The sequence below is a fragment of the Erithacus rubecula genome, assembly GCF_903797595.1.
Source record: "Erithacus rubecula genome assembly, chromosome: 6".
Classification (NCBI taxonomy): Eukaryota; Metazoa; Chordata; class Aves; order Passeriformes; family Muscicapidae; genus Erithacus; species Erithacus rubecula.
This window is the reverse complement of record NC_136688.1, coordinates 5,933,479-5,961,241: the sequence shown is the minus strand read 5'-3', so window position 1 is coordinate 5,961,241 and position 27,763 is coordinate 5,933,479. Positions and strand designations below refer to the sequence as shown.

The 27,763-nt window shown below is 40.2% G+C and overlaps 1 protein-coding gene across 8 annotated transcripts in view; it reads right to left on the bottom strand.

Annotated features, from left to right (window-relative positions):
• PLEKHA7 (pleckstrin homology domain containing A7) overlaps positions 1 to 27,000 on the bottom strand; it is a 142,512-nt gene extending 115,512 nt beyond the window's left edge. For 2 of the 8 annotated variants that reach the window (XM_079307909.1, XM_079307907.1), the window contains exons 1-3: positions 26,662 to 26,999; positions 26,483 to 26,559; positions 26,306 to 26,363 (exon numbers count right to left, since the gene is read on the bottom strand). In XM_079307909.1, coding sequence (XP_079164035.1) covers positions 26,306 to 26,363; positions 26,483 to 26,559; positions 26,662 to 26,744 — 218 coding nt within the window. In that variant the 5' untranslated portion in view covers positions 26,745 to 26,999. Of the gene's footprint in view, positions 1 to 3,937; positions 4,216 to 26,305; positions 26,364 to 26,482; positions 26,560 to 26,661 lie in introns of those variants that run through there. The other 6 variants (XM_079307902.1, XM_079307910.1, XM_079307906.1 and 3 more) reach the window with 5 other exon arrangements.
• Between the last annotated feature and the right edge of the window lie 763 nt (positions 27,001 to 27,763).

Genomic DNA, 27,763 nt, shown 5'->3' with positions numbered 1-27,763 from the left:
ACCTAGAGTGGTGAAAGGACACAGTTTTGTTTCCTTGTCCTTTGTTTCCCAGAAATGCTCAGAAACAGGCACATGTTAGTTCCCTTGCCTCTTCCACTCCCACACAATGGCTGTAAGTAGCCCAGTGTCTGGTGGCAAAAGCATAAAACACCCCTCTGACCAAAATAGCAACACAAGACAGAAAATTCAAGTGCTAGGAAAAAACAGCAAACCTTCCAGGGCACCATTTAGAGCCTCTCAGAATACACAATGCACATGGCCATGGTGGAGTGAGAGGAATTGAGAAATGGTACCATACAGAAGACAAAATTACAAAGCTACCCAAGGTCATTATTTTTAAAAAAAGTCTTGATTCTTTTCCCCATACATTCTATATACTTTATAAAAAAAAAAAAAAAAAAAAAAAAAAAAGTGAACATCTATTGAAATAAAGGGAAAAATTAATACTTTTCTTTAATAGTATAACCTTCAAAATAGGTACTGCAGTACCCTTAATGATTTATTCATGGATCTTCTGACTTACACGACTCCAGTTCTTTGTTTTTCATGCAGATACTCTCACTCTCAGAAAACAGTATTTTGTTTGCTGTTAGGAATCTGAAAGCTCACAACTGTTATTGTCACAAATGAGAAACAAAACTAAGTCTTTGTTGAACATCTTAAGTACATGCAGGCAAAAAACATTTGAGGACCAAACTGAACATGGAAAAATAGCAAGATGTCTGAGTCTGTCCTCAGACTCTATTTAAAATCAAACCTTTGTTTAATCCCAGGGTATCTATACCCATTAAATGTTACACCACAGAAGCAACTATCCATTCTGAAATAATAATATGAATTTCAACTAAGACAGCATGACTGTTTTCTTTTTAAATACTTGCTATTCCATCAGCCCCAGACTAGTAGAAAGCTGAAAATACTGCATAGCAAGGAGAGAGCTCTCCTCTCTGGACCCAAATCAACAAGGACAGCAGTTAACATGTAGGTATTAATTTCAGGATCTTTATTGAAATAATTTAAAGAAAATTCTTTACCCAAATAAATGACTTTTTTAGTCCTGTTCCAAAAGATCCACCATTAACCAGGTACCAGCTGCACAGAGAATTGGTAGAAAGCAGCTGCACATTAACTTTCCACATAAGACACATTCTTGTATCTCCAAGCATCAATTGCTGAGCTAGTCACTGCATTGCAGTCCCCTGCATTTCACATTGGAAAGCGAGGAAATTTGGAGGGGAAAGTCACCTGACCTCTTTTAGATGTCAAGATCCATGAAGTAGCCCTGGAAATTACATTCTGCTGCATTTACATGAACCCAAAAGTGACTTTCTCAGGTGTCATCTCTATGTTACTTACAGCTAAACAAGAAGTAAAACTGTTAATATTATTTCTTTCTAGCTGATGGCTTCAAAGAAGAGCCATGGGTGAACATCACATTTAGCAGCTGGGCAATCATAAAATAACCAAGTCCCCACAAGACTAAGCATGGCAAACCAAGAGCACAGAATTTAGAACACTTTGTTTTGCATATTTACCCTTCTGGCAACTGATATCACACGGTCACATCAGGACACAAGGCTCCAGACACTCTCAGTGCCATCCCTCTTTCCCCTCTTATAGGGCAAGAAAACCCATAATTCTACTAAAAACACAATTTCAGTACTCATAGTAAAGATGATTCCAGAGAACAGCCCACATAAAAATGTCTTTAAGCACAATATTAGTGAAAATAGCACAAGGAATGACAGAAGCTAAATGCAGAATCAAAACAACATTTCCACTGAAGTAACAGTCAACAATGCAAAAGCACAATTAAAACTAATTCCACTTAATTCTTTATGAATATTTTGCTTCTTTATGCTAAATAAACTACAGGGCAACTAAAAAACATTTAAATTATTTGCATCTGTATTTATGAACACTACTGTAAAAGTGTTTCTAAATGTAAAACTTTTTAATGGACAGGACAGAAAATAATTTTGGAATTAATTGTATAGATTTACATTTGTAATTAAAACTGTACCATATGGCTTTATGTACAAGTACACACATATACTTACATACATTATATATTTTTATATGAAGTACACTGCCAACACTTCTTCTCATTCTAAGACCATACTGAAAAGATTTATAAGCTAAAATATTAACTACCAAAATAATTTATTAAATGAATAGCTATTGTTCTTCAGCCAAGAACAGCACACTGCTGAATACCCTCAAGACACACAGTATTTACTGAGACCCACAGAGAATTGTGCAACTTTTACTGAATACCTGGAAGTTTCTTGCTCATAAAACCTGGATATATAATACAAAAAATTAAAATTAAATATATATTAAAAATACTGTTCAGCAAGTGCTATCACAGCATTTTTTTCAAACACAATTGTGCCAGGAAAGAAGCCCATAGAAATAGGAATACAGAGATACTGAAAAGAATACCTTTTAGATTGGAGCCTTCAGAATCAGATTACATTAGGAATATCCAAGAACATAAAGGAAGTGAACACTGTTAGAACCAATGTATGCCAAAACTGAAAACACATTGGTATCACAAGAAAGTCTAGCCAAGGAACCTTTATCCATTTTCTAAGGCAGGACTGCAGTTTGTCCTGGATCAGCAGGGAGTACAGGAGTCATGTGCAGCAGGACTCCAATTTGGAAATTATTTCAAAAAGGAAGGCACTGCACATTGTGTAACTTCCAAATACACATGGGGAGAGTACAGTGAATTATAATTTGGCCATTTGATTCTGACTATAACAAAGTCGCCCAGAGTACTTAGAGGAATTAATTCAAACTTTAAAGTCTGGGGAGAAAAAAACAACAACAAAAAACCCAACTCACAACATTCAGTCATCACACTGATGCAAATGATGACTAAGTGTAACTAGTTTGGAATGGCATTGTTTGAAACACTATTAAACAAAAAAATTGGGTGAGAAGCAGACAAGGAATCTGAAAGCAGTGAGACTGGAAATATGCCAACCAGAAACAGAACAGGGGAAAAAAAAGCCCAAGAAAGAAACAGAGAGTAAGAAATGCCCTACCTGATAAATTAATCCAATCCTGTATACCTGCCACTTCCACTTCATTTTTCAAACAAAAAAGATGCATATAAACATATGAATGAAAGAACGATAACTGCCCAAAGGTTAGTTAAAAACAGCAAAATATTTATTTTAATACAGTTCCCCTTTTTGACCTTTCTGTCCCTTTTTCCACTTCCAGAACTATACCAGCAACCACAGCCTCTGCTATAATTTCTACACAGCCTGAAAGTTTAACTCTCTATCAAAATGTCTGGCTATGTCAAAGTACAGTATTTTCTATACAGACAGAAATTATGTTTCTTTGAACAAAACATCCAGTTTTAAAATGAAGGACTCTAACAACTTAACTTTCCCAGTTTTAATGCATTCCCTAGAATACTTCAGAAAAAGTTAAACTACAGGACAGGAGAAATGCATATCATTAATGTAACAGCATGCAAAAATGAATCTGTGACAAGCCTGGGGTTTATGAGATTGTAACTACATTAATTTTCAAGGCATTTAGATTTCCCTTAAACTTATTTGAGTGACCCATTATTTTACATTCCTCATTTTCCATCCATTAATATCTCACTTATGAATACTTCTCACAACTGTCAGCACACTCAGCTTACCTGAAAGGCTATTGTTAAAAGCTCATACAAAAGGAAACAATAAAGACAGATCCTGTGAATTTACCTCAGAGAACAGAAAGTTTCTGGAAAAAGTCAAGGCATAAGATTTAAAGCTGAGAGAATAAAGTCTTTTATTATTTATCAGCCAGCAAATCTTTTAAGTAGGCTAACTTAATAGTGTGCAAGTACCATTCACCCTTCAATCTTATCCTCTATTCCACACACAATTTTTCCCTGCTATCTTTCCATATATTTGCTAATACTCACTATTTCTGGGTACTTTGGTAGAAACCCCATCAGTAAGGATGATGCACACTCTGGCAAAACACCATATTCAAGGAGGACTTGCTGGAGGTGAGGGTCATGAGACCTCAAAAGTGCAGTTCCAAATTCAGGACCTCAGCTACAAGCAAGGCTCTCAAACTGCCAGCTTGAACTTCTAGTTAAACAGGAGCACATCAAACATTTCAGGAGAGCAATGGGCACATCCACAGCTGCAGAATTAACAGGAAAAAATGCCATACCCCACCCTACTCCTTTAGACCATTACATTTCCTGTGTCATCACCCTATGTGTATTTCAGGCAACGCTGTCCTGACTTACTGATACTTTTTCTGTCCTTGCTGGAATCTCAGCTCCCTTGTCCTGAAGTGCTACTCCATGCTGGCCCCTGAGCTCCAGCCCTCCCCAGCACAAACCACACCACTGTTTACACATTCCTGCATTTCTTCTGCGTGGCTGGTGAACACAGGACCTCCACCACTTCTTCAGCTGATTACAACTCAGATAACTGAATGGAACTTATGAGGCACACATAATGAGAGTTAATTACGTTCACATGATGCAGCTGAATTTATGGTCACACAAAACCTCAGCTACTCTGACAATTGCACAGACCTAGCAAATCCTCATGCTCAAGGCAACAAGTACACTACACTGACTTCAGAAGAGGTAAGACAGAACAAACACGCCCAGGTGTGCTAACCCAAACCATAGCAGGATGGTTTACCTAAATCTTCCACACAAAATTAAATGCATGTATATCTACAAGGTTTTAGGCTATAGTTTAACTACCTAAGAAACACATAAGGTTATTAGAGTGTTCAGAAATAAACAGCAACAACTATTTTGTTATTTTGGATAGCTTAGCTACATAAATGTGATTTTTTTAAGTACTGACAGAAGACCAGCTTTAGTAAGATTCAAAATTGAACACATAATCTATCATCTAATTTCACCACATATCTTAAAAACAAAAGGCCTCACAACAAATGCCTCAACGTGGATGACAAGTTTGAACATTAACTGCTGAAGAAATTTCATTTTCTAAAAAGCTTATCTCCAAGGTCACCAGCTGAATCATCACTAAATAACCTTCTACATTCATTAACCAAGTCAGACATCATCTGTTATATTTCAAGATTCACCCTCTTACAAAAACTATGAGTGAAACAGGCAGTGAATGCATCTGCCCATACCTATAACAGTGTATATAAGCAACACAGAGACAGTACAGACATCTGATTTCATACCAATTATACTAAGTGATGCAGAGATGAAGTAGAAAACAACCAAATACGTGTGTCGATTAATAGGAAAAACAACTCCTATTTGTTTTAATAACTTCATTATTCTCCTATTTATTATATAGTTGTAAGAGAGACTTGATAAACAAGCAAAGCTTTGATATGTGTGGTACTATTGTTCTGCTTTTGTTCTAGTGGTTTATGCACAGAAATTGCAAACCATTCACACAATTAAGGAACACACGCAAAGATACTCAGTTCCAGTCAAGCAGATATTCTCTCCAGCTTCACTAAAAGTGTTCTCCCCCTTTCATTGTCCTTTTCAAATTCCTGGAATGTCAGGCACAGAGGATTTTACAGAAGTACTATGCCTAGGTTGAGGTACTGTACTCTCTATACCAAACAATTTTGTCTGCAGTAGAATGGCAGCACGTGACATATTGAAAAGCACTGCAAGTATGCACATGTGCATCCTGGCCAAATTAACATTCCCAGGATTTGGCCCTGGCTTTAAAGCACCCAACAGACATGCTCTAGTTATATCCTGTAATGATACACTGTTTTGATAGCTACTGTATTTTTATTCACACCAAGTAGTTCAGCAATCACAGAAGTGGGGACTTAATGTTTACTCTTTACTGACCAGTATACAACTGAGTAATCTAAGTATCCTTGGAAAAGCTCATGTCCAAACATTATATACATACATCTGCTCACATTCTGTGCACATCCCTCCACTACTCTTTCCCTCTCCCATTATGAACTGCAAAAATCAAAAATCTCTTGGGCAGCACATAAACACGACCTTCACTGTTCTAATGGTTCAAAAACAAAGCATTTATGGCTTAAAATATTTCAAACAAGTAATTTTTATTCTAGTGTATAAATAGAAAACTATTTTGAAAAATATCCAGCCTGTTCAATAGCCAATCATCTCAACTGAAGATACCATTTTCCAAAGTAATTCTGAAGGCACCAGAAGTCATAAAGGAGTTGAAAACTGCCATTTACTTAACATGTACGAACAAAAGCAATTGTTGCTGTATCTGAATAAGGCTGACTACAAACACTTTAGACTACAACAAGCCTTTTATCATAGAATCCAAGAAATTTAACAATTTAAAGTAACAAGGACATTTTACTGGAACTTGCCTGGAACCTGCTCCTTGATTTGCTGGATAGCTCTCCACTAGAACATTTACTATACTAGCAGCATCTCTGTAAAACCTAACCACCCAAAGCATGCTCTCTGACAATTAATGTTTATTCTGCACAAATCCAGTAGATTTTTACCTTACTTGTGTATGAACACAAGTTCTGCAGTTCTGTGCTGATGCAAATGTTAAGTCCTGTCATTTCCACATGTGCATGTGTGGGAAGAGGGAGGGTATGTTTGTTTTTAAATACAACTAGCATAACTTGCCATACTTCCCAGACTCTAGTTGACAAGAAAAAGGTTTTTGAATGGTGTTTTATTGGCAGTATGTATGGATTTCAACTCATGCATGTATCTGCAGGCAAGCACATTTATGGCACAAGGGTCTACCTCTGGACATCTACCAGTTTCCCCACAGTTCAAGACCAATTTATAGCAGAATTTATAGAGGAAAACAACAAAGATTCCATGAGTAACCCATGCCAAGCCCCAATTAAGACTTTCAAAACAATAATTACTTGGTGTCAATTATGCCAGCACTTCTTATATGAGCACTCTTTAAGAATCCAAGCAGGGCTAGCCAAAGACTGCAAACACCTTATTAGCCTTTATTCATTCAACAGAATCTCTCTGAAAGCATCTATAAACCCCAATCTCCAGCAGCTGTCTACATTTTTTATTGTAACCCTCAGCACTGTGAAAAGAATAGGCCTTTAGTTTGGAACTAGTTATTCTTGCATTTCCATACAGAAACACACTAAAAAGACTTAAAAAGAGACATATGTTAAAGGTTTTTAATTGCTATCCTAGTCTTAATAAACTCTTTTTAATGATTGAAACACTGTTCCTTAAGAGTAAATAATAAGATCTACCAACACATGCACCTTCTCATTGCAAAAATACTCAGATTCTGTAACAGCCTCAAAATGAACTTGGTAGGAGACACAGGAACACTACAGGACCCAACTGGTCAGGGTTTTTTTAAATACAATATTAAGGTTATCCTTTCAGTCAGCACATATTTAGTTTGCCACCTCCTCTTTCAAAGCACATGCATTACAAGTTTTTCACAAACTTCTTCTTTAAAGCCAATAAAGTAGATTCTATTTTAAAGGAGAAAAAAAAAAAGCCAAAACAAATAAATAATGGAATTATGGAATAATCCAGTTATTAGCAAGCAAGCCACAAACACAGGCACATTGTATACAAAAGCACATGAATTTCAGAAAAAATACACAGCACAGTTTTAAAAATCCCCCATAGAAAACTACATCAACACAATAATTCCTGTTTTTCATAATGAACCATGCCAAATCTAAGTGGATAGCATTATTATAAGTTATTTAACTGATGTTTAGAAATTACTGGAACATACCCCTCCACATGAAGTACTCAGAAGGCTTCAGATATCCTCTAAATAGTCATGCAGAGATATTGCAGAACCAAATGACAAAAGCACAGCTGTTTTCCTGAGGCAGAGCACACCACTCACTAACTTTTAAAGGCACAATTTCAGTACAAATTTGATTTATGAACTGGAGGAAAAAATACCAAGCGACCAAAGTAAATAAAGCTAAAGGTCATTCCCTAACTTCAATTTTTATGGGCAGAGAACAGATATTACCTTTAAATTTAATAATGCACAGGTTGGTTATAAAAAAAAATGACATTAAAACTATCCAGGCAATTTTTGCTGCACACACAAATTTTGTGACAACTTTCCAAGCCCTCAGTGATGTTCTCCTATTTGCTAATGTCTCCATCCAAAGTTCAGCCCACCAACCTGAGAGTGACAGTTTGCAAAGCTTAATTCCCATATTTTAAAAAACAAACAAACAGATTCCTACCACGGTTATGTTTTGCACTCAGTGAGATTGGAAAGCCCCTGAAGATCAGTTCAGCTGGCAGAACAACCCCAACCTGCCAGAACAATTCATCTCTGGCTCAGATGCTCTTCCTTGCAGCCATATTTCCCAAGGAACGCTTAAAAACAGATGTATTTCAAGCTGGATAAACCCTTTTGGCATGCTGCTCCTGCAGCTCTCCTATGAGTAGAGCCCCCTTAGGGTGTGGGAATGGGGATTTTGGGAATGGGGATGAGGGAGGGGAGGCAGCATCTCACCTTGAGGACACCAGGCTACTCCCAGGGGAGCAGGCACACACACGTCCCAGGCACAGCATGGAGCAATCCCGGGCACAAGAAGCAGCAGCAAAAATCCCAGGGCTGCCTGAAAAAAGCAGTGCCTCACCCCACTGCAGAGGGTGAGCAGCTCCAAATCAAATGGCAGGTGAAGCTTTTTTCTGCCGTTTACCATAGTGCTGATTAAATGCAAACTCTGTAAAGTGTTTGCATAATGATATCTTGCAATATTCAAAGCAATGTATGTTGCTGTGTATAGTACATTGCCTCTGTTTTTACTGGCCTCATATTCCATATAAACAGAAGAGAAGGATACACTCTTCTTACCACAACCTCCCACGCTGAACCACATTATCTTAAGTCACTGGTCCTAAAAGGAAAAACAGTTCTAGCATTGTTATTTTCTTCAATATCCAACTTAATTCCTTGTAGTCAATACTAGGCAGATCATTTAAATAAACTTCACCAGACACAAAACCATAATTCTACTTTGAATTCTCAGGCTTTATGTAATTACAGAAACCATTCAAAAACCCCACATTATCTAGGAAAACAAAGATCTAAACCTTAGCTATGAAACTATGCAGCTCAGAGAAAAGATGCATCATTTCAACTCTTTTTCAAGATTAATTAATCCAAAGTGAGACATTTTAAAAGATTTATTCCTTAACAGTCACAAAGTTGGCACAAAAAATGCCCTCTTGTGGCACAGCAGAACCCTGCAGAGCCTGCCCTCGGGCCCTCCAGCTTAGCTTCTAGAACAAGAACTGACTCAGGGCTTGTTTTGAAACTCAAATGAGATAAGGAAAGCAGGTAATAAAGCAAACTAAAACTGCAGGTATCATTCATAGTTTCTCTATGTGGCTTTTTTTTTTTTTTTTGAGTGTTAATCCAAGTAGTGAGTACATCTGGCTCTCCTATAAATCTGAGCATAATCCAATTCCTGGGGAAAGCTGCTCTCTGCTTGGAAGAGAGCATAGTCACTTTAGCAGATTCCTGAAAAGGGAGATTTTGTGCTTCTTGAAACCTCTTGATTAAGGAAGATGTTGAAATTGTTTTCATACATCTTTAACAATAGGCAACCATTTCCAAGACTGCCTCACTCTCCCTCACCTCAGACCACTAATTCTCAGATATACCACTGATTATGAGGGGAACAATTGACTGATTGACAGAACTACAATCAACATATTTTCCTCTCATGGAGCAAAGCTAGCACAGTACACATTTTTCTGTTAATAGAAATGTGGCTGTGACAGCTTCAATTCCCTTACTTGGAAGCAGCATCTTTCACACAGGTATTATTTTAGCTGCTTTTCTAGCTCTCAGCCTGCCAAAATGATCTTAAAAGTAGTGATTCATTTGCAAGCAAACCAAAAAACAAAAAAAGAAACCCTTGAAACTGTAGTCAACCCTCCACAAGCACTCAAATCCTGATGCCCAGGGATGAGGAAGGGCGTCTCCCATCCTGAGCCTACAACACAGCAAAGAGCAAATTCTTTAACACATCACTCTCTTGGTTGCATCTGCTCAACCAATGCCAGTTTTGGCAGCCTCCCAAATTGCTCCTTTTATTCCTGAGGACAGTCCCCAACAGCTTGGGTCCCTCATCCTGTTCCTCTCTGAACAGAGCAGTGAGAGGTGTTCCTCTGTTTTTCCCAGGACACAGCTCAACTAGGCAGCAGTTGTTTGGAAGCACAGGAATATCTTATTTCAGCTGCCAGCAGCCCACAGCAAGGTCATACTCACTAAGGTGAGCTCATTCCAAGTGCTGGGATGGAGCTGGCAGCAGCATCCACAGTACTGTGCAGCAGGAGAGAACGTGCAGGTTTGAATGTGTTACATCTGAGACAAAAATAAAAGCATCTTGGTCTTTTCCCTCAGTGCAATAATTAAAAAAAACACCACAAAACAGTTTTGCAATATATTACAAACCTTATATCAGGCACAACATTTTAGTTAAAATATTAAGACAACTTTAGAACACAAGTCATTTTATTTATCTGTCTGACACTTTTTCTTTTCAGACACAAGCCATCCATGTTTGGTTTTTACAAAAGTATCTTCAAAGTTTTCAGCTGAAGTTCCAAGAACTTCTTTTAAACACTTGTTATAAAACCAAAGCATTTTAAAATTAATTTACTGTTTAAAACTCAGTTAAATCACTAGGTCATTTCATCAGTAAGAGCACAGTTGTAAATTCAAGAGTTAAATCTTTTTTCACGAGAGTCAGTGAGCTTTTTCTCAAAACCTGGTTTGTATGTAGCTGAGATGGAAGTCTCCCCAGGAAGAGTGGGATGCACACACTGTATTTGTAGTGGTCTGGGCCCTCCAGATGACAAAATACCTATGAAATGATCCTGGAAACACACACAGGGTGGGCAATGAACACCAGAGCAGATTCCTCTGGACAAAGCCCTGCCAGCCACGCTTGCAAAGTTACTCAGGCAGTTCAGAAACACACAGTCTGTGGTGACAGACTTTAGCAATCAACATGACAACAGGGAAACTGATAGGATTGAGATATTTTTTAACATTTTGCTCACCCAGCACTTGCAGCAAAGATTCTCAAATCAAAAGTCATTAGGCTGTATTCTTCCAGGTGGAACTGCTCAACAGCCCTTTTCTTCTTAAATACAACTGAGTTCTTTGCTTTTTCCACTTTTGAAATCAATAAATCAATATTTCCTTCCAGAGTTATCCTCGCTTGTGTCTGTTTTCTACATCCTGGTTTTGCTAAACAGACAAGTTTACTACCAGCCACTGAGTAAAACCAAACCATAGGAAGATCTACAAACCACATATCTGGTCAAGATCCCAACCTATTAAAAGCTGCCATTTTTCAGACAGCTGTATGTAGTTTTCCACCAGTGCATACAGAATGTAAGTAATAGATGTATGTGTGGACACACCCACATAAAAGGAGTAAAATGGGTTGGGGAAGGAGAGGAAAAAAAAAATCACAAGTGTCCTTATTACCTCAGAATGGTTGCTAAGCCACACCTAAGATTGGAGATTTAATCTCTTCCAATCAGTAGTAGGCTTCCTTCTCAACCAGTCTTCCTCAAGCATATCATAAGAAAAAATTCCTCTCTCCATAATTTATCCCAGATCACTAACCTGAGTGCTGTCCCAGGATGTCTGCAGCTCTCTTAGTCCCTCTGTCTTCTGATCCTGGAAGGAAATTCTCAATCTCTGTACCCACCCTTCTTGACTCAGCAAGTCTCCTCTCCAGAGGACCAGCCTACCCATTGAGGCAGAGGGTACAATTTCCCAACCCCTGCAGGAAATAACTCCTCATAATCCCTGAGCAGGCTAGGAAGGACTGTCATTTACTACATCACTTAGTGTATGCATGTTTCAACAAATGGTATCGATTGTACAGGTCACAAGTATTTCACTTTTCTTGAAACAAGCAGCACTTCCCCCATCAGCTACAAGGCAAGAATTCATGTGACAATTGTAGGTCCCTCAGCTGTTTACAGTTACTCAAACAGTTAAGGTAACAAATTATGCAGGATATGCTTATACCAGCAACTTTAAAAAGGTAGCTGTGACATTTAAGATAAGCTTCCTTAGCAGGCAAACTAAGAAGTCTATACAAAAAAACTCACATTATTATTGAGAACATACTAAGCAGCAGCTCATTTGAGTGGGCTGGTGTGTCTTTCTTCCAAGCACTCAAATCACTGCTTTTCAAAATTCAAAATCTCTATAAACTGCTATTCTTTTAGTAATGCTTAAAGTTTATTTCCAGAGAAACATTACATAAATAAAAACCTGTTTTTCATGCCCTGCAGAAACTGTTTTCAACACTGATGGGGGAGGGGGATATCAGCCTAAGAGCTAGAAAGCTTTGAAGGGCATTCCTCTCCTGCTGCATTTCAGACTAAGTACAAACTCCTTCCTTTACGTGTCAGACCTGTTCACAAGCAAGTAGTTTTCCTCACAATTAACCACTTTTTAAAATAATAACAAAAAAACCCCAAAACTTCACAGTTACCATACTTGAAAACTGAGCTAGTGAAAGGAGTCTTTATCCTAAACAAATACACAAAATGAAAGAAAATTTGCATAAAACATCTATAAGCTGAAAGTTTACTTTCAAATTTCTGACTGACACAACTGAAACAGCATGAATTCCAGGAAAGACTTAAGAAAGAACAGCTCCTACCATTTCACAAAGCTTTTGAAAGAGATGTAACTATTTTTCCCTAGCGTTAAAAAAAATATATATATCCAATACAGAAATATTTCCTCAAATCAATTTGTGTCAAAGTATAGTATTTATAATGTTTTGATAGAGATGGCAAGTGCTCACCTCTAAGAAGATTCAGTTTCAGGATTACTCTTTGCAGGGGGAGGGGAGAAGCTGCTAGCAATATAATTATAAATGCATTTTAACATAAATGTGTTTTTACACAAACTGATTAGGAAGAGGGAATAACTTCACTGTCAACATCTTCCAAAATTTGAGCCCTGCAATTTTCTTTAGGAATGGAAGCCACTACAAAAGCAATTGTTACCTTAGAGGCAACGACACACAGAAAAAAACTCCCATAATTTTTTTTTAACATACAGCATTCAAAAGACCAGAGGGATGTGTTTGGTTTTTCCCAGCAGATGAAGTGTAAAGGCTTGTTTATAAGACCTTGATGCCAAATCATCTCAGGAGCTTTTCAAAATGATGCACACATAATTATTTCAACACAATACCACAAAAGCCTTTCTCATCATATTTTTGGAAACTCTGCACTTTAACATCATCCTTGTTAATTTAATTTGCCCATAACATAAGGCGATAAAGCAATTAATGTACTTCTTACCTACTTTTAAAATTTTGTTTAATGTTTTAGCTTCTGGGCAGGTACAGAGAAAATATTTCCTTCTCTCATTCAGCCAATTCAGTTAACAAGTATGTCAGAAGTGAAGAAAAACTACCAGGAACACCCCTAAACCACTTTTTCTTTTTGCAATTTATGACCCACTAGGAATGGGAGAACAAATTTACATGGCTTTAGATTAAAAGCAGCTTGAAAAATTGAAAAGGAAATCACAATTTACTACTCAAAATTACCTGAAGCACTCAAGAAAAAAAGTACTGTAAGATTTTAAAAATCCATTTGTACCACAGACTATTAAGACACATTTTATTTTAGCTCTCTTCAGAAGTGAAATTCCACTGGGACCCATATATTATCTGTCACAATTTAAGTTGTTTTGTGACTTTTACTCCAGATCACCAAACATTCATTTCTGGAAACACATGGTGCAGTATCAAATGCTCACTGAAGGATTTCATATATCAAATTCAGAACAGACCAAAAACATTTCCAAAAAAAAAAACAAAAAAAACCCCAAAACAAAAAAAAAAACAACTACAAGTAAGCAAAAGTATTTAAATGGTTAACCAGGGTACAGTTCATAATCAGAAATAATTTTTGTTCATGAAGACAGCAGTTCAACCACTGACAACTTCTGACATACTACTTCCCACAAAAAGTAATTGCTCTGATAGTTACAGGAAAATTGTTTTGTCTACCTCACAAACAGTGAAAAGCTCCCAGAAGGTCGGGTTTTCTTAAAATAATCCCTTCCTAAGTGCCAGGTTCAGAAGTACCCTAAACTTCTTAACTAAAGCTCAACCTAAAGAAAACCACATTCAGCTGAGAGAGAAGCACACTCCCTTTAAATCAGCACAACACTGGAGCTTTCCTAACACTGCTCCTCCACTCTAATTCTTCATATGGGCAATCCTCCCAAACCATAACACTCAATTCATACCTTCTCCACATTGCTACTCTCCTTCCTGGCAGAGAATTCTCAGACTGGCAATTCAACATTTTCACTGCAAAAGTCAGTAGCCAAAATAAATGGAATGTCAAGTTAATTGGCATGGAAGAGCTGCTGAGTCAAATTAAGCACCAAAATGAATAATGCACTAGAATTTTTAATATATTTGCAGAGGATAACAATCTCTCAACTTCTGTATTACTGCAGAACCAAGAAACCCTGTGACAGAAGGTTTAAGAACTCTGTTAAATCAATCAAACATGTAATCATGCTTAATTTGTATTTTCACCAACATCATTTACAGACACCAAAATTCACCAAGAACAGCACTTCCAATATATTTCTCTTACTCAGTTTAACCTAAAACTGTTATACAGATGCAATAATGAGTAAAAACCCATGTTCATTATCATGCATGGAATTCCTGGGAAATTTGGTGAAAGGAACAAAAAGTTAGTATATCATTACCAGTCTGGGAAAAACAAAATTGTTGATGCCCAGTATTACTTTTAAACCTATTCCTCTGCATTAGTACATTTGGAATTATCACAGTTTACCTAGTGCATTAATAGAATTTCTTATTTTGCTACTCATCACAGAAATCTTAAAAATTCATGAGCAAAAACAATTTGGAATTTTCTTTCTAAAGAAAGTAGATAATCTTCTTCCTAAAGAAATGTGATACATTATTCATTATTCATATTGTATAGCAGCACACTACATATAAAAATTAAGGTTTTTTTCCTATACTCCCCCTGCTCACAAAGAAAAAGCAACTGGCCTGTTCACAATGCACGTCATCCTTAGTGATGGAAACAGCTGTGTAACAGTCTAAACATAAATTTACAAGTGTTTTCATTTCCATACACAAACAAGGCTCTTCTGCTCATCAATAATTCAAATACTGCTTACATTGCTTAAAAGCACAATTTACAACTACTTCCTTTTAAGATTTCAGGCAACACTCAATCTGATTTCCACAAACCACAGTTTCCTCGAGCTCCTGCTGTCTGCCCACCCCAGTGACACAGGAACAGCACATTGGCAATCACAGGCACTCCCCAAATTGCTAATTGTAATTCCTCTACTGCACCTATCAAGGAAGATGAGCTGGATAAAAACTGGATTCCTGTAGCTCCTCTCTCTCCAACTGCTACTTTTCTGGTGAGGAAAAAGTCTCATCAGCCATACACAGGAACTTCAATTTTCCTCCTTGATTTCCCTCTTTAGCCCATGTTATTTATCAATACCATTTAACAGTTCATTTGCTGACTGCTGCATCTGATCAATGGAAAAAACAAAACCCTGGGACCTTCCTTTTAGGCAATGCTGATGCAGCAAATGGTGCAGAAAGAGAACACAGAAACTACATTTGAAACCATCCATATTATCCAACATAAACACTGCTTCTGGCCTTTTCAAGTTTACACTGCTTGCTGTCCAAAATGCTTCATCTCTTTTCTGATTCTGAACATCCAACACATCCAGAAGTCCACACTGAAAGGCTTTCAGTTCCCAACTTACCTAATTCCAGAAGTATTTCATATCCTTCCTGCTCTTCTGCTAACTTTGGTTCTGTTCTTCAGGCAAACTAAATTTAAACAGTGTTTTCACAAACTTCCCAAGTTTGGGACATGCAACTACTATTATTAAAACTAAACCATCAGTTCAGGCGCTGCCACTGCTGCTCAGCTGCCACCTGACTCTGCAGCCATCCCAAGGGAAAGTCACAGCTGAGATCCCACCTTCCTCATTTAAAGAAGTGCAGCACAGCTGGGGAAGGCTCTGGGGCACAAGCCCTGTGAGGAGCAGCTGAGGAAGCTGTGGGTGTTTAGCCTGGAGAAAAGGAGGCTCAGGGGAGACCTTACTGATCTCTATAACCACCTGAGAGAGGAGGCTGTAGCCAAGTGAGGTTTGGCATCTTCCCCCAGAAACAGGCAGCAGGACAAGAGGAAATGGCCTCAAGCTGTGCCAGGGGAGATTTAGATTGGATATTAGAAGGAATTACTTAACCAAAAGGGTTGTCCAACATTGGAACAGCTGTCCAGGGAAGTAGCTGAGTCACCATTCCTGGGTATATTTAAATTAACTGGCACTTGGGACATTGTTTAATGATGGACTTGGCAGTGCCAGGTTAATGTTTGGACTTGATGATCTTAAGTTTAATATCCAATCTAAATGATTCCTTACTGTATCACTAAATGGAGTAGATGATTCCTTGTAGTGCAGAAATCCACCTAACACAAGGGTTATTTAAAATTTAAGCCTCATGCAAAATTTGAAGACATTTCTCCTGAAAGTCTCTAGATCACTCAGCAAAGTCAGAAATATTGCTGCAACACTTCAAACTGCTCAGTGAGAAACTACCACTCTAAAAATCCATATTATTTGTAAATCTCTCAGCAAGGACTATTCTGCATCAGTACAGCAGGTCCTGCTCAGCAAACACAAGGTATTATGTTTAAATGTCTTAATCAGGTATCTTAATAACTTGTGTTTAACCTTGACACTGGATGTTCTGGGTTAGTAATGTTAGCTGTGACTTCTGCTTCTACCTGAAATGGTTTTTAATCCTTCAACTTCAAAGAGAATGCAGAAGCAAAACCTGAATTCCATGCCCAACAATCACATGCCACAGCAAGGAAACATACCTAAAGTCATAGAAGTGAATGCTGTTTTACTTATTTCCCATAGGACACTGTCATAGACAGACTCAGTAATTTAAATTTCCCTTCCACCACTGTGGTGTTTCAGTATTTCCTGAGACAGTTCAATATTCTCTAGAGGCAGGGAAATGCAGCTTTCAAGAAAGACTCTGGATCCAGATGTAGCTGTCCACCTTCTTAGGCAAGTTAGCAATAAGGGGAGAAAAACCACACAGTACCACTGGAAAGCATCTGTTACACTAACACAATTCACTGAAATAAAGATTTATCATTCCACATTTCACCTGAAAGGACTAAATATCCTGCGAAATGAGTATATCAAAGCCCAACTTGATACCTGTAATCTCTTCATTTGAAGAATTTCATGTAATGATTTCACATGAGAAAAAGTCATTGACTTTTTTTTTTTTCAAATGAGTTCACACTACACCTCACTACAAAGACAACTGGAAGAGCAAAAGGAAAGAGGTTAGGCTATGTAAAATTGAATACTAGAAATAATAAAATGCAGTGTTGAAGGAATAAATCTCATCACTAAGTGGAATAGTTTCAGGCAGTCAAGCATTTCTGTGCTAAAAAAGCAAAGTACAAAAGCAGCATTTAAAGAACAGCATTAACCTATGATTTCTAAGGAAGAAAGTAAAAACATCTGCTCAAGCCACTTGACAATATAATTGTCTTAACTGGAAAGCACTCAATGGTTTTACATTTAAAAAATTGCATGTTCACAAATTCCACCCTAAAGGAATTTTAAAATAGGGTTGATATTCTGAGATGGTAACAAACATCAAGTGTTTGATAACTGTCACCTAAGAAAAATAGATTTCATCATCTTGAAGCTAACTTTTATTAATTTAATTTTAATTTTGTCCAGGAGATTCAACATGGTCTTTAACCCCCATGTCCTCTATGGAACAACTGTCTACATCTAGATTTGGTCAGTGTTATCTCATCATGCAAGCAGCTAATGTTATAACTCCTGATCTTCAGCACAAGGTACAGAAAATATGACTGCTTTACCAGTCAGTGAAAATTACATAAAATTAATCACACCCATTAGCACAGTTCTGTCTCCAGATGTGTTCAAAGATTTTGCTGAAAAAGATCTAACAGATCTATTATTCCAGGTATTAGTTATTTTCTTTGATTCAAAGTAGGCATCAAACTCAAGCACTCAGAGGTTAACATGCAGAGCACACATTTAAAACATCTGAATATTGGCTTAAAAAGGCATATATTTTAAAAAAGTCATTACTTTAGCTTTTGGCCTCTGATTTATTCTGCTTGAGAGACAAACACTTCCTTTATCTTTTCATTGCTCTCCTTTATATTGGTATCAATTTCCTAAGTTAATCAAAGCATATTTTCTTTCTCCCTAGAAAAAGAACAAAAAAGTAACTGAAAAAGTAAAGAACAATAAACATGAAAGTTAAGTCAAAGTTGCTGCTCAAGCATTTTGCTACTTTGAAGATGAATGTAAAACTATGACATTTTGAAACAAATACGTGCTTGCAAAAGGTAATAACTACAGTTTTTCAGATTAAATAAAATAGAAAATTAACTGCAGCTTTCCTGCTTACCCATATTTTACAGAGTCTAAACAGAGCTCCTTAAAAAAATCTTCTGCATGTCGCAGAATTAATGTGTGTTTTCAAATGTTTCAGTCAGCTCTTAGTTTAGGATATTTGGTCCCTGGTAAGTAAATAAAAATACAATAAAAGTCCTCACTTGAGAGAGAACTGTAAATAAAATCCAGTATTACTCAAACACTTCATCTCAGCAGTGCATCCCAATCTCATTTCAAAAGTTTTGGTGGTTTCGGTTGTACTTTTCATTAAACTAAAGATAAAACCTTTAAAGATACAGATAAGCAATAAGGAAAACAAGGGTTTAAACACAAAACTTCAGGCAGAAAAGCACATACCTACTATGTATTGGTAACAAGATTTTGTACCTGTCTAGACAAGCCAGTGACATTCCTGCCAACTGCTCCATGGCAGACAATCAGAAAGAGAAGGGTTGGGCACTTAACCAAATTCTTCTTGGATTTTAACATCTTTAATTACAAATCTACTTTTAAATTAAAAACTCTGCTTCTAAGGACATAGAGCAGACCTTGTAAAACAGTCTAATAATGCTGTAGGAAAAGACAATTAAGCTATAAATAAAATGCCCCATCTCTTACCGTTATCCAAACCAAGGCTATTAAAAATTTAAAAAAAGTTTAAAAAGCACATCTAGGAGGCAAAGACGAAACAGATTAGATTTAGCAGCAAATCAGAGTCTACAGTCATACTGGCTAGAATTGGATGTGATATTAAATAAATGTGACACCAAATTTATTCAAGCTGATCTTTGCAGAGATCCAGCACTACAATACTTAAGCAGTACACTTAATCTGTACCAAAGAAATGTAAATATTTGAGATGATAGCAAACTTGGATCAGTAGTGAGGTTAAAACTCATTTTAGTATAATTCATCTGCAGCAAGTGGAATGATGGAAAAATGCAGGGTATAGAACATATGTATTTCACAGCATATACCTCTCTTTTCTCTGAAGCATTTGCTAAGATTGTTGAGGATTGCCAGAGCTGCCTGGAAAAAGGTACCTTCCTGTTTCCTCCACTTATAAAATACAACAGCATCTTGCAGGATTTCCCTGCAGATAAGTAATCCTTTTCACTGGGTCCAGCTGCTAAAGTTTACTTCTAATAGACTGAAGAAGTAACCTTTTACAATAAAACATGTAGCATTAATATCAAGATTCTGCTGTCCCAAATATTTGAGATTCTCTCTTTTCTGGCAGATAATGGGTAATTAATAAAATTTAAAGTGTTGAATAAATTATCTTTCCTTATCTCATGTGACAAGCATATTGCACAGTTGTAAAAGCAGCCAGAAAAGGAATTCAAGGTTATGAAAACTACTTTTAAGACCACAGCAATACCTGCCCAGTGCAGCTGTATGACTGTATTTATTCTTAATCTTTAAACAGACTTTCAGAAATATTGAAAGCCTCACTGACATATACACCACCTTTAAAAAGGCACATACATTCACCTGCACAGATCCAAGGAATGCAGAAGTGGGCACTGCTTTAGGAAAGAGGCTGAATGAAGTTTTTCTTACACATAAATATTCAAAAAGCTGGAATGTGTAGTAAAACGTGGAGGCTGGCAGCTTTGAATAACAAGTTCATGCCTTTGTGTCTGAGCTCCAACAAGGAAGCCACATAACCCCAACCAGAACAAAAGAATGTTGTTCCATTTCCCAGAAAACTTTGATTTCCAGAAACGTTCAACACTTAAAAAAGCATCTCACTCTAAATGTGTGTTATCCTTGCTGGTTCTTCATGTAGTCAAAATTCAGTTTTCCAACATGTGTGTATCTTGGAATAAAGGCAAACACAGATTAATGAGCCAAGCTAAGTACTTTGTGGGCAGGCTTGCTTTAAAAACAAACTCCAGCACCTTCCCTTCAGTGCTCCTCCCTCCCCTAAGGAATGCACACAGCATCTCTCTTCATTCACATACCTTGCTGAACCAAACCATCCACGGCATTTGCCTTACACACAGTTCCAAGCTTGTTCCAGAGGGCACCCCGAAATTCAGGCACCATGAACAACACAGCCTTTTCCAACTTTCTGGGAGCTGAACTACAAAGCACTTCCTTTGCTCTCTGCAATTGTCATCCATCCCTGCCCGAGCACAAATCCATCAGCATTTACTGCACTCGTTAATGAGTGATCTCCCATTTCAACTGTCATCAAAAAGGACACTTAATTGTTTCCTCGGCTGGAATGAAACACAGCTACTGTATCCAACCAGCAGATCCAATGCTCCCAGCTCAATTCTGCTCACAATCCAGGACAACAAAACACATTACACAGCCAGAGAACAAAGGACAAGAAAGAGAGAATCTCGTACAAGCAGTGAGATTCACTTTTACTGTATATAGTTCTGCTTTCCCATAGCCCAGAGGGAACGCTTTCTTCCAGGAAAACTGAAAAGAAGAGGAATAACCAACTTTCCTGCTGCTGCCAGGAGCCAGTAGAGGCCGCCCAAGACCGCGGATCGCTCCCGCAGAGCTGCGGCACGGGACAGCAGCATCCCGACCCTCGCCTCTCCACACAGCAAACACTTCTGGCGTTCTTCTTCCACTTCTCGGCTCCACACGCGCTTTTCCACCCGTACAAATGGCCTCAGTGAAGTCTAGTCCCCCTCAAGGCAACTCCTGGTGGCCAGAATCCACACAGCTGCACGTGGTGCTCTCAAGCTTATCCAAACTAGGTCTTCTACTTGCTGAGGAACCACTCCAGGTTTCTTTCCCTGAAAGTTTCCCCACGACACTGTAGCACACAAAACCCATTCATTTCAGCCTGAATGAGAACCATCCTCACATTTTCTAGTAATGCTGCAAACACACCACTTTTGGTGAAGTTCTGACGTGGTTCCAGCTTCCCAATCTTTATTCCACGCCAGGAACTCTCCCTGACTGGGACTGGCCATGCACAGCAGAGACACAGTGAAGTGAATCCAGCCTCACAGGTGGGTTTCATGTCAGTTCCTCTACTTACTTATACATTACCTTGTATTTAAGCACAGGGTCAAGAACCACAAAGGACATCATCTACACAGAAGACCCCATTGTGAAGGTCATCACTATTTCCTTACAGTAATTAAGTGCTCCAGTGTCTTTTACTTCTACAGCAATAACCACCATGGAGAACAGAGCAAGAAATAATAATTTGCTTAGAGCAGGTCAAGGAACACATACATTTAACACTGTTTTAGCCCACCTAAACAGCCACAAAAAAAAAGAAAGACACTGTTTTCAACATTCTACTAGGAGTGGGGAACACAGGAATTTCTGCAGGGCAGAAGAAACATGTTGATTAAATTTATTAATGAGATTGTTTTATAATCTTCTCAGATAATCAAAAGGACTGAACTCAATAATCCAGACAGCCTCTTCCCCTTTGGGCTTCCATGATTAAATAATCATTAAGTGGCTATCATCTGTAGCCCACTGTGGGTGAATGTGAGCTCCTGTATGGTTTTCAGTGACACTGTACTTGAATATACACGCTTGGCACAGCAGAATCAAAGTTAAAAAGGCAGACTTCTGTTTAGTGTGCTTTGCTCTTTTGCTATTTCCAAACACTTGAAACACATACCATGCATATTTCCTACACACAGCACAGGCTAAATACAAGAATTAAAGAGTAACAGTTGCAAACAGTTACTGACTATTGCTATGCCAATTTCTTGGGTTTGTTTCTTGTACATTCACTTTGTAACCCAAAGAAGAGGCCAAGCTGAACTAGAAACTGACTTCAGAAACAAATTAAAGGTTTCGATATTTGAGTGCTGATTGCTACTTTTTTGTTCCTAATTCTAGGTTACAATTTGAATGCATGATTACCTTTCAGATGTGCAACACCACTGAAGCTTTCAAAAAGAACCTCTGTAGCAGGAGAACACTTTTTAAAATATATTTAATTACAAGCCAGTTAGATATCCAGCTAGGTATAACAGATCCTTTCACACCAATAGCCACCTCAATCTCTGAAAGTTATAAGAAGGTAATAAAAAAGCATTCCACACTTTCCAAGCTTTCCAACTTACCCAAGTCTTTTGGATGATCAGAAAAAGAGGAGCAAATGGAAAGAAAAACCAGCACTGCAATGCATTCATGCACTGCTTTACCACCATCACTACCTTCTCTGCATGTCCCATCTCCTTCCCCACAGACTTTGCCAGTCACAATTAACGTTTCACATCAGCAATCCAACCACCAGAAAAACAAACCAGAGCCAGTGCTGCCCAGTCTTCATTCAGCTCCACATATGCTCATCAACAACCTTTCTGCAGTAACTTTCCCATAAAGCACTTGCCCCACAAACATAAGGATTTGAAAAACATCAATAAACAAACAAAAAAAGAGATGGAAAAGTACGGTGTAAGCTGCATTCAGCACTCAAAAAATGTGACAGCCATGATACTTTCAGACTACTACATGGAGATCCAGAACAATCAGTTTATACATCACTTATTAAATATCTTATTCAGTGATTTTAGGAAAAGAAGCAGCAGTGCTTTAGCAGGGTTCACTGCTATCAAGAAAACCTGAGGAAGATTTGGAAAAGAGAAAATCGTTCGCAGAGATATGGATGTGCATAAATGGGAAGAACTGGAATGTAGCTTCCTAATATAAATTATGGTTCTTAAAATTTAAAGCAGTAAAGAAAGATCTGCATGTATCAGTCAAATGGCAGCATTCACATGTGCTGTCCCTGTGGGCATCTTCCCTAAATAGGCAAACAAACTAAAATGCAGAAAACTGAGAAATTTTAGAGGCTAAGAAAGCATTTTTGTTGTTTGAGAGCCTCACAAAAGCTCACTCCAGCAGAGGACTCTGTTCACTCACATGCAACAAAGATGACTTCATATTGCAAGAGGTGAAGAGAAGAACTACAGGATAATCAAACAGATGGAAAGCCCTTTTTAAAGGGCTGAACAAAGAACTTGGCTTGCTTAGTTGAGCAAAACAAGGCTAAGAGGGAATGTGATTTCAGACAAGCATCTCAAGTAAATAACCAAAGGGAATACAGCACCTCTTCAACTACAGGACAGCTGCCCAAACAGAACAGCAAAAATCATTCTAAACCACAGACGTTAATTTGGAAAGCTTCTATCTAATGAAGTGGAGTTTTGGAAATTTTCAAACTCCTATCAGGTGGAAAGGGGAGAAAAGTTTACCTGGTATGAAGCTTGATCATGTTATAAACCTTTGCTTTACTTGATGATGTTTCAAACCTTTGTTTTCCTATATGATGTTTCAAGTTTGTCCACAGTATTGAAAGAAGCAATAGAGACATGGAAGTAAATGGAATAAGTTTTTTACACCAAAGACAACTCACATCCAATGTTTTATCTAGTATTTTCATAATCTCTGTACCAGAAATCAGTTATGTAAGTGGAGTTAGCTTGTATATATTTAAATAAAATGTTTGATTGAAGTTATTTGAAACAGCAATAATACTTACTAATACTTTTAATTTCATTAGAGATAGGACTTACAAAATCCATTAAGTAGCCAACGTGTTAAAACTACAATAGGCTGTATTAATTGTGGAAATTATCACAAGGGGGAGGGGTTACTTGAAACATTCCTCCTGACACTCTTCAATAAATTAGTATCCAAGGAGTAACAATGTGCTTGTGAAATTTCTGTAGAGTACACCAGACTGGAACTGTCACCAGTACAAAGAGGACTGGGTAGTTATCCAGGAGAGTTCATGGGTTTTGAGAGCTGGAATGCCAGAGAATGGAATTAAATAGTACAACATGTGAAATCATGCGTTTAGGGACCAGTAACCTTTTCTGTAAGCTGAGAACTCATCACGTGGAAGCAGCACAGGAGGAATGAACAGAGCAGTGAGGTATGGAAATCATCATCTAAGGATGCTGACGCTTACATGAGCACAAGAAGAGCTCAGAATACTCGTGAAAGAAACAATGAGGAATTCCACTAGGCTCAGGAAGCCTCTGAGCTGAAATTAGAGAGGTTAGAGCAGTGCTGGGGGGAGCATCACTACTGAAGAGTTAAATATTGTATTCAGTATCAGGAGAATCTTTGGTCTGAAGCAGTTCAACTGAACAGATTTATGTTAGAACACTGCTGTGTCTCCTCACAAAACTTTGCTTGGCTACAGATGATTGAGTTTATTAAGTTGCTCATTAAAACACATACTCCATTCCTTATTTCATTTCCTGCAGCAGTTCCAGACCAAGGTGAAGAACACTATTAGCACAAGGTATGAAAATGCACTGCACATAACTCTAATTCAATGGATCAGATATTATAAGTTTTGTAACTGCCTGACAAACAAGACAAGAGACGATCTTCCAAATAGAGCACTTGGGAAGAGGAATTTAAGCTGTTCTAAAATTGCATAGTAAGTTCCTGGAAAGGACAGAAAAACAAATAGATGAATTCCTACACCTGGAAGTTTATGCACCCATGTTAAGGATCTGTTCATAGTACATTTGCAGGCTGGACATTTTAGAGTTCCATCTCTGGTCTGTGCAACCAGCAGAACTTTTATTCCTTCCTTTCATTGCACCAGCCATAGATAGGGGGTGGCAGCTCTAAGTGTTATTGAGCTGCTCTCCAGTGCTTTGCCACTACATCTTTTCAAGAGTCAAGGGCTAAACTAACTGCCCAGCCCAGCACTGTAAGGAATTCTCTGGCTCAGACAAATGAAGATTGAATGCCTTTTTCCTCCTCTGTAGGTGAAAAAAGGACATTTTAGCATCATCTGGAGTTTTATTTAACAAGCATCCTTCAGGAGAGGCATTTGTATGGTTTGGAAGTTTGATATTTACTAAAACCTCAAGTTACTCAAAGATTTTGGGTACGATCTGCAAGAATTTCAATCCTGGACAACTGTGACACTGCTGTTAGCAGTTATTGGGGCTGTACTTAACAACCTGGGCTAGCCATCCCAGTCCTGCACTGAAGCAATAAGATAGACTGAACATCCTCCAGTCTTTTTCTGATGGTTCCATTAAGTTTTCCAAAGGAAAACCCAGACTCACGTGTGACACGTGATTCTATACCCAAGATGTAGCAGAGTTTTACTCATTTGATTAAATCCCTACTTTTGCATGTGTCTTTTTCTTTTTAAAAGCCTTTTATCGGCAATGTTTGAAAGAAGGTCTCTTAGTTATCCTTCTTTACCTCTACACGCTTGCATCTCATTGAGTATCTCAATAAGCAGCACATCCCTCCCTGCTTGTAACTGCTCTCCGAACAAGAAACGCCACATGAAAGATTCCGACAGCCTTGGCAAGGCAACTTCATCCGCTCAGCCCCGTCTCCGGGAAGAGACACTGGAAACCTTTCACTTGCAAAACTTCCCGGGGCCGCGTCCACAGCCACGAGCCATTTAAAACAACAAAACCACCATCCACCTTTCACCTCGGCCGGCGCTCGCAAGGCAACGCTCCACCTGCCGCAAACCTCGCTGCGAATAGCGGGGCGGGAGGCAGCAGCCGGCTCACAAACAAACACACGCCAAAAAACCGCAAACAAGCGGGGAAAACTGAAGTGCCGCCTCCAAGGAAACCTGTTGCTGACCGCCGCCAGAGCGCGGCTCGGGGATCCCGCATCCCGCCGCGCCCGGAGCCAACTTTCCCCGCTGGCGCGGCGCGCCCGGTGCCGCTCGGCGGGCGCGGGTCACGGATGGAGCCGGCGGACGTGCGGGGCCGGTGCGGGGGCGGCCGGGCTGAGCCGGGGCCGCGCCGCCAGCGCCCCCCGGCCTGGGCGCCGTGCGAGCCGGTACTCACTCGATGAAGTAGCTGGCGCCCTCCTCCGAGAACCCCTCCTCCCATCCGCGGGGCAGGTCTGCAAGGCACGGGGGACGGGGAAACAGAGAGAGAGAGAGCGGGAAGGAGGGTGAGAACTTGGCCCGCGGAGCCGGCCGGCGGCGGGGCGGGGGGCGCGGAGGGGCCGCGGGCACGCACCTGAGCGGATCATGTGGCCGGAGTTGACGGGCTCGCCGGTGCGCGGATGCAGCCAAGTGGTGCTGCGGGTCAGGTCGCTGCGGGGGAGAAGCGGAAAACATGCACCTGTTAGCAAGGGCGGCGGAGGGCGGCGCGGCCCCGCTCCCGCCCGCCGCCGCCCTCCCGCGGCGCCCCCTTACTCGATGAAGAAGACGCGCCCGTCCCTGCAGACGCCGTAGGACCAGTGCTCAGGTAGAGTGTCCCGCCCCACCGCCGCCGCCATGTTCGCCGTGCGCGCAGCCGGCCGGGGCGGGGGTGCGGGCGGGCGGCCGGCGCTCGGCGCCCAGCGCCCGGCTCGGCTCAGCTCAGCTCGGCAGCGCCACCGCGGCGCGGCCGGGGGGCGGCACCTCCCGCCCCTCAGGAGGCCGCGGGAGCGGCGGCGGGAGCGGCGGCCCGCGCTGCTCGCTGCCGCCCGGCTTTGTCCGCCGCTGCCCCGCGCCCGCCCCCCGGCCCGCGGGGCCTGCCGGGCCCGGCCAGGCGCAGCGGCCCCCGGCGGCCACCCCGGCGGCCACTCGCCGCACATCCCGGCGAGGGAGCGGCGTTGTGTGCCGCTCCCTGAGCCCGGGGATGTACAGGTGTGAGCGCACCTGGCTGCCGCCGTGCCCCGGCGACGCGCTCCCCAAGAGGGACAGACGGACAGACAGGCCGCGGGGACTTTGAACCTCGGGGCACCGGGGTTAAAACATCGCGGACAGGCGGCAGGAGCAGCCGGCCGACAAAGCAGGGCTGTCACCGGCATGGTGCCGGCCCCTGTGATCATCCGTGACCTAGAAAAGGCAGCAGGGTCACGGGGGAGCCCGCTCGGTGCGTCTCCCTGAGGCCGGGCTGGCTCCCGCTCACACCATGACCCTCACTGGCGCAGTGCGGAGCCCCAGCTGGAGTTAGGTTCTCGATCACTAAGAACGTTGTTTAGCCGATGGGACAAGCGAGGAGTGGTCCTGCCGAAGAGCAGAGCCCGTGGTTTCCTTGCCCTCAGCCTAGCGCCAGCTAACAGAGCGAGGATGGGTGCCAGGCGAGCCCGAGGCAGTGCCTTGGCTCGGCCGTCGCGGTAGCTGCAGCAGCAGAGGATCGACAGAGCCAAGGGGTGCAGAAATGCCTCTTTCAATGAGGGCAGCGGTGGCAGCTGGGGGTTCTTGCTGTTCTGATAAAAAGAGAAGGATCAAAAAGGCAGGAAATGGGGCATTTGCAAGCTTGGCGTAGAAGGAGAGTGTTAAGCGGGAAAGACAAGCTGCAAAGGGTAGG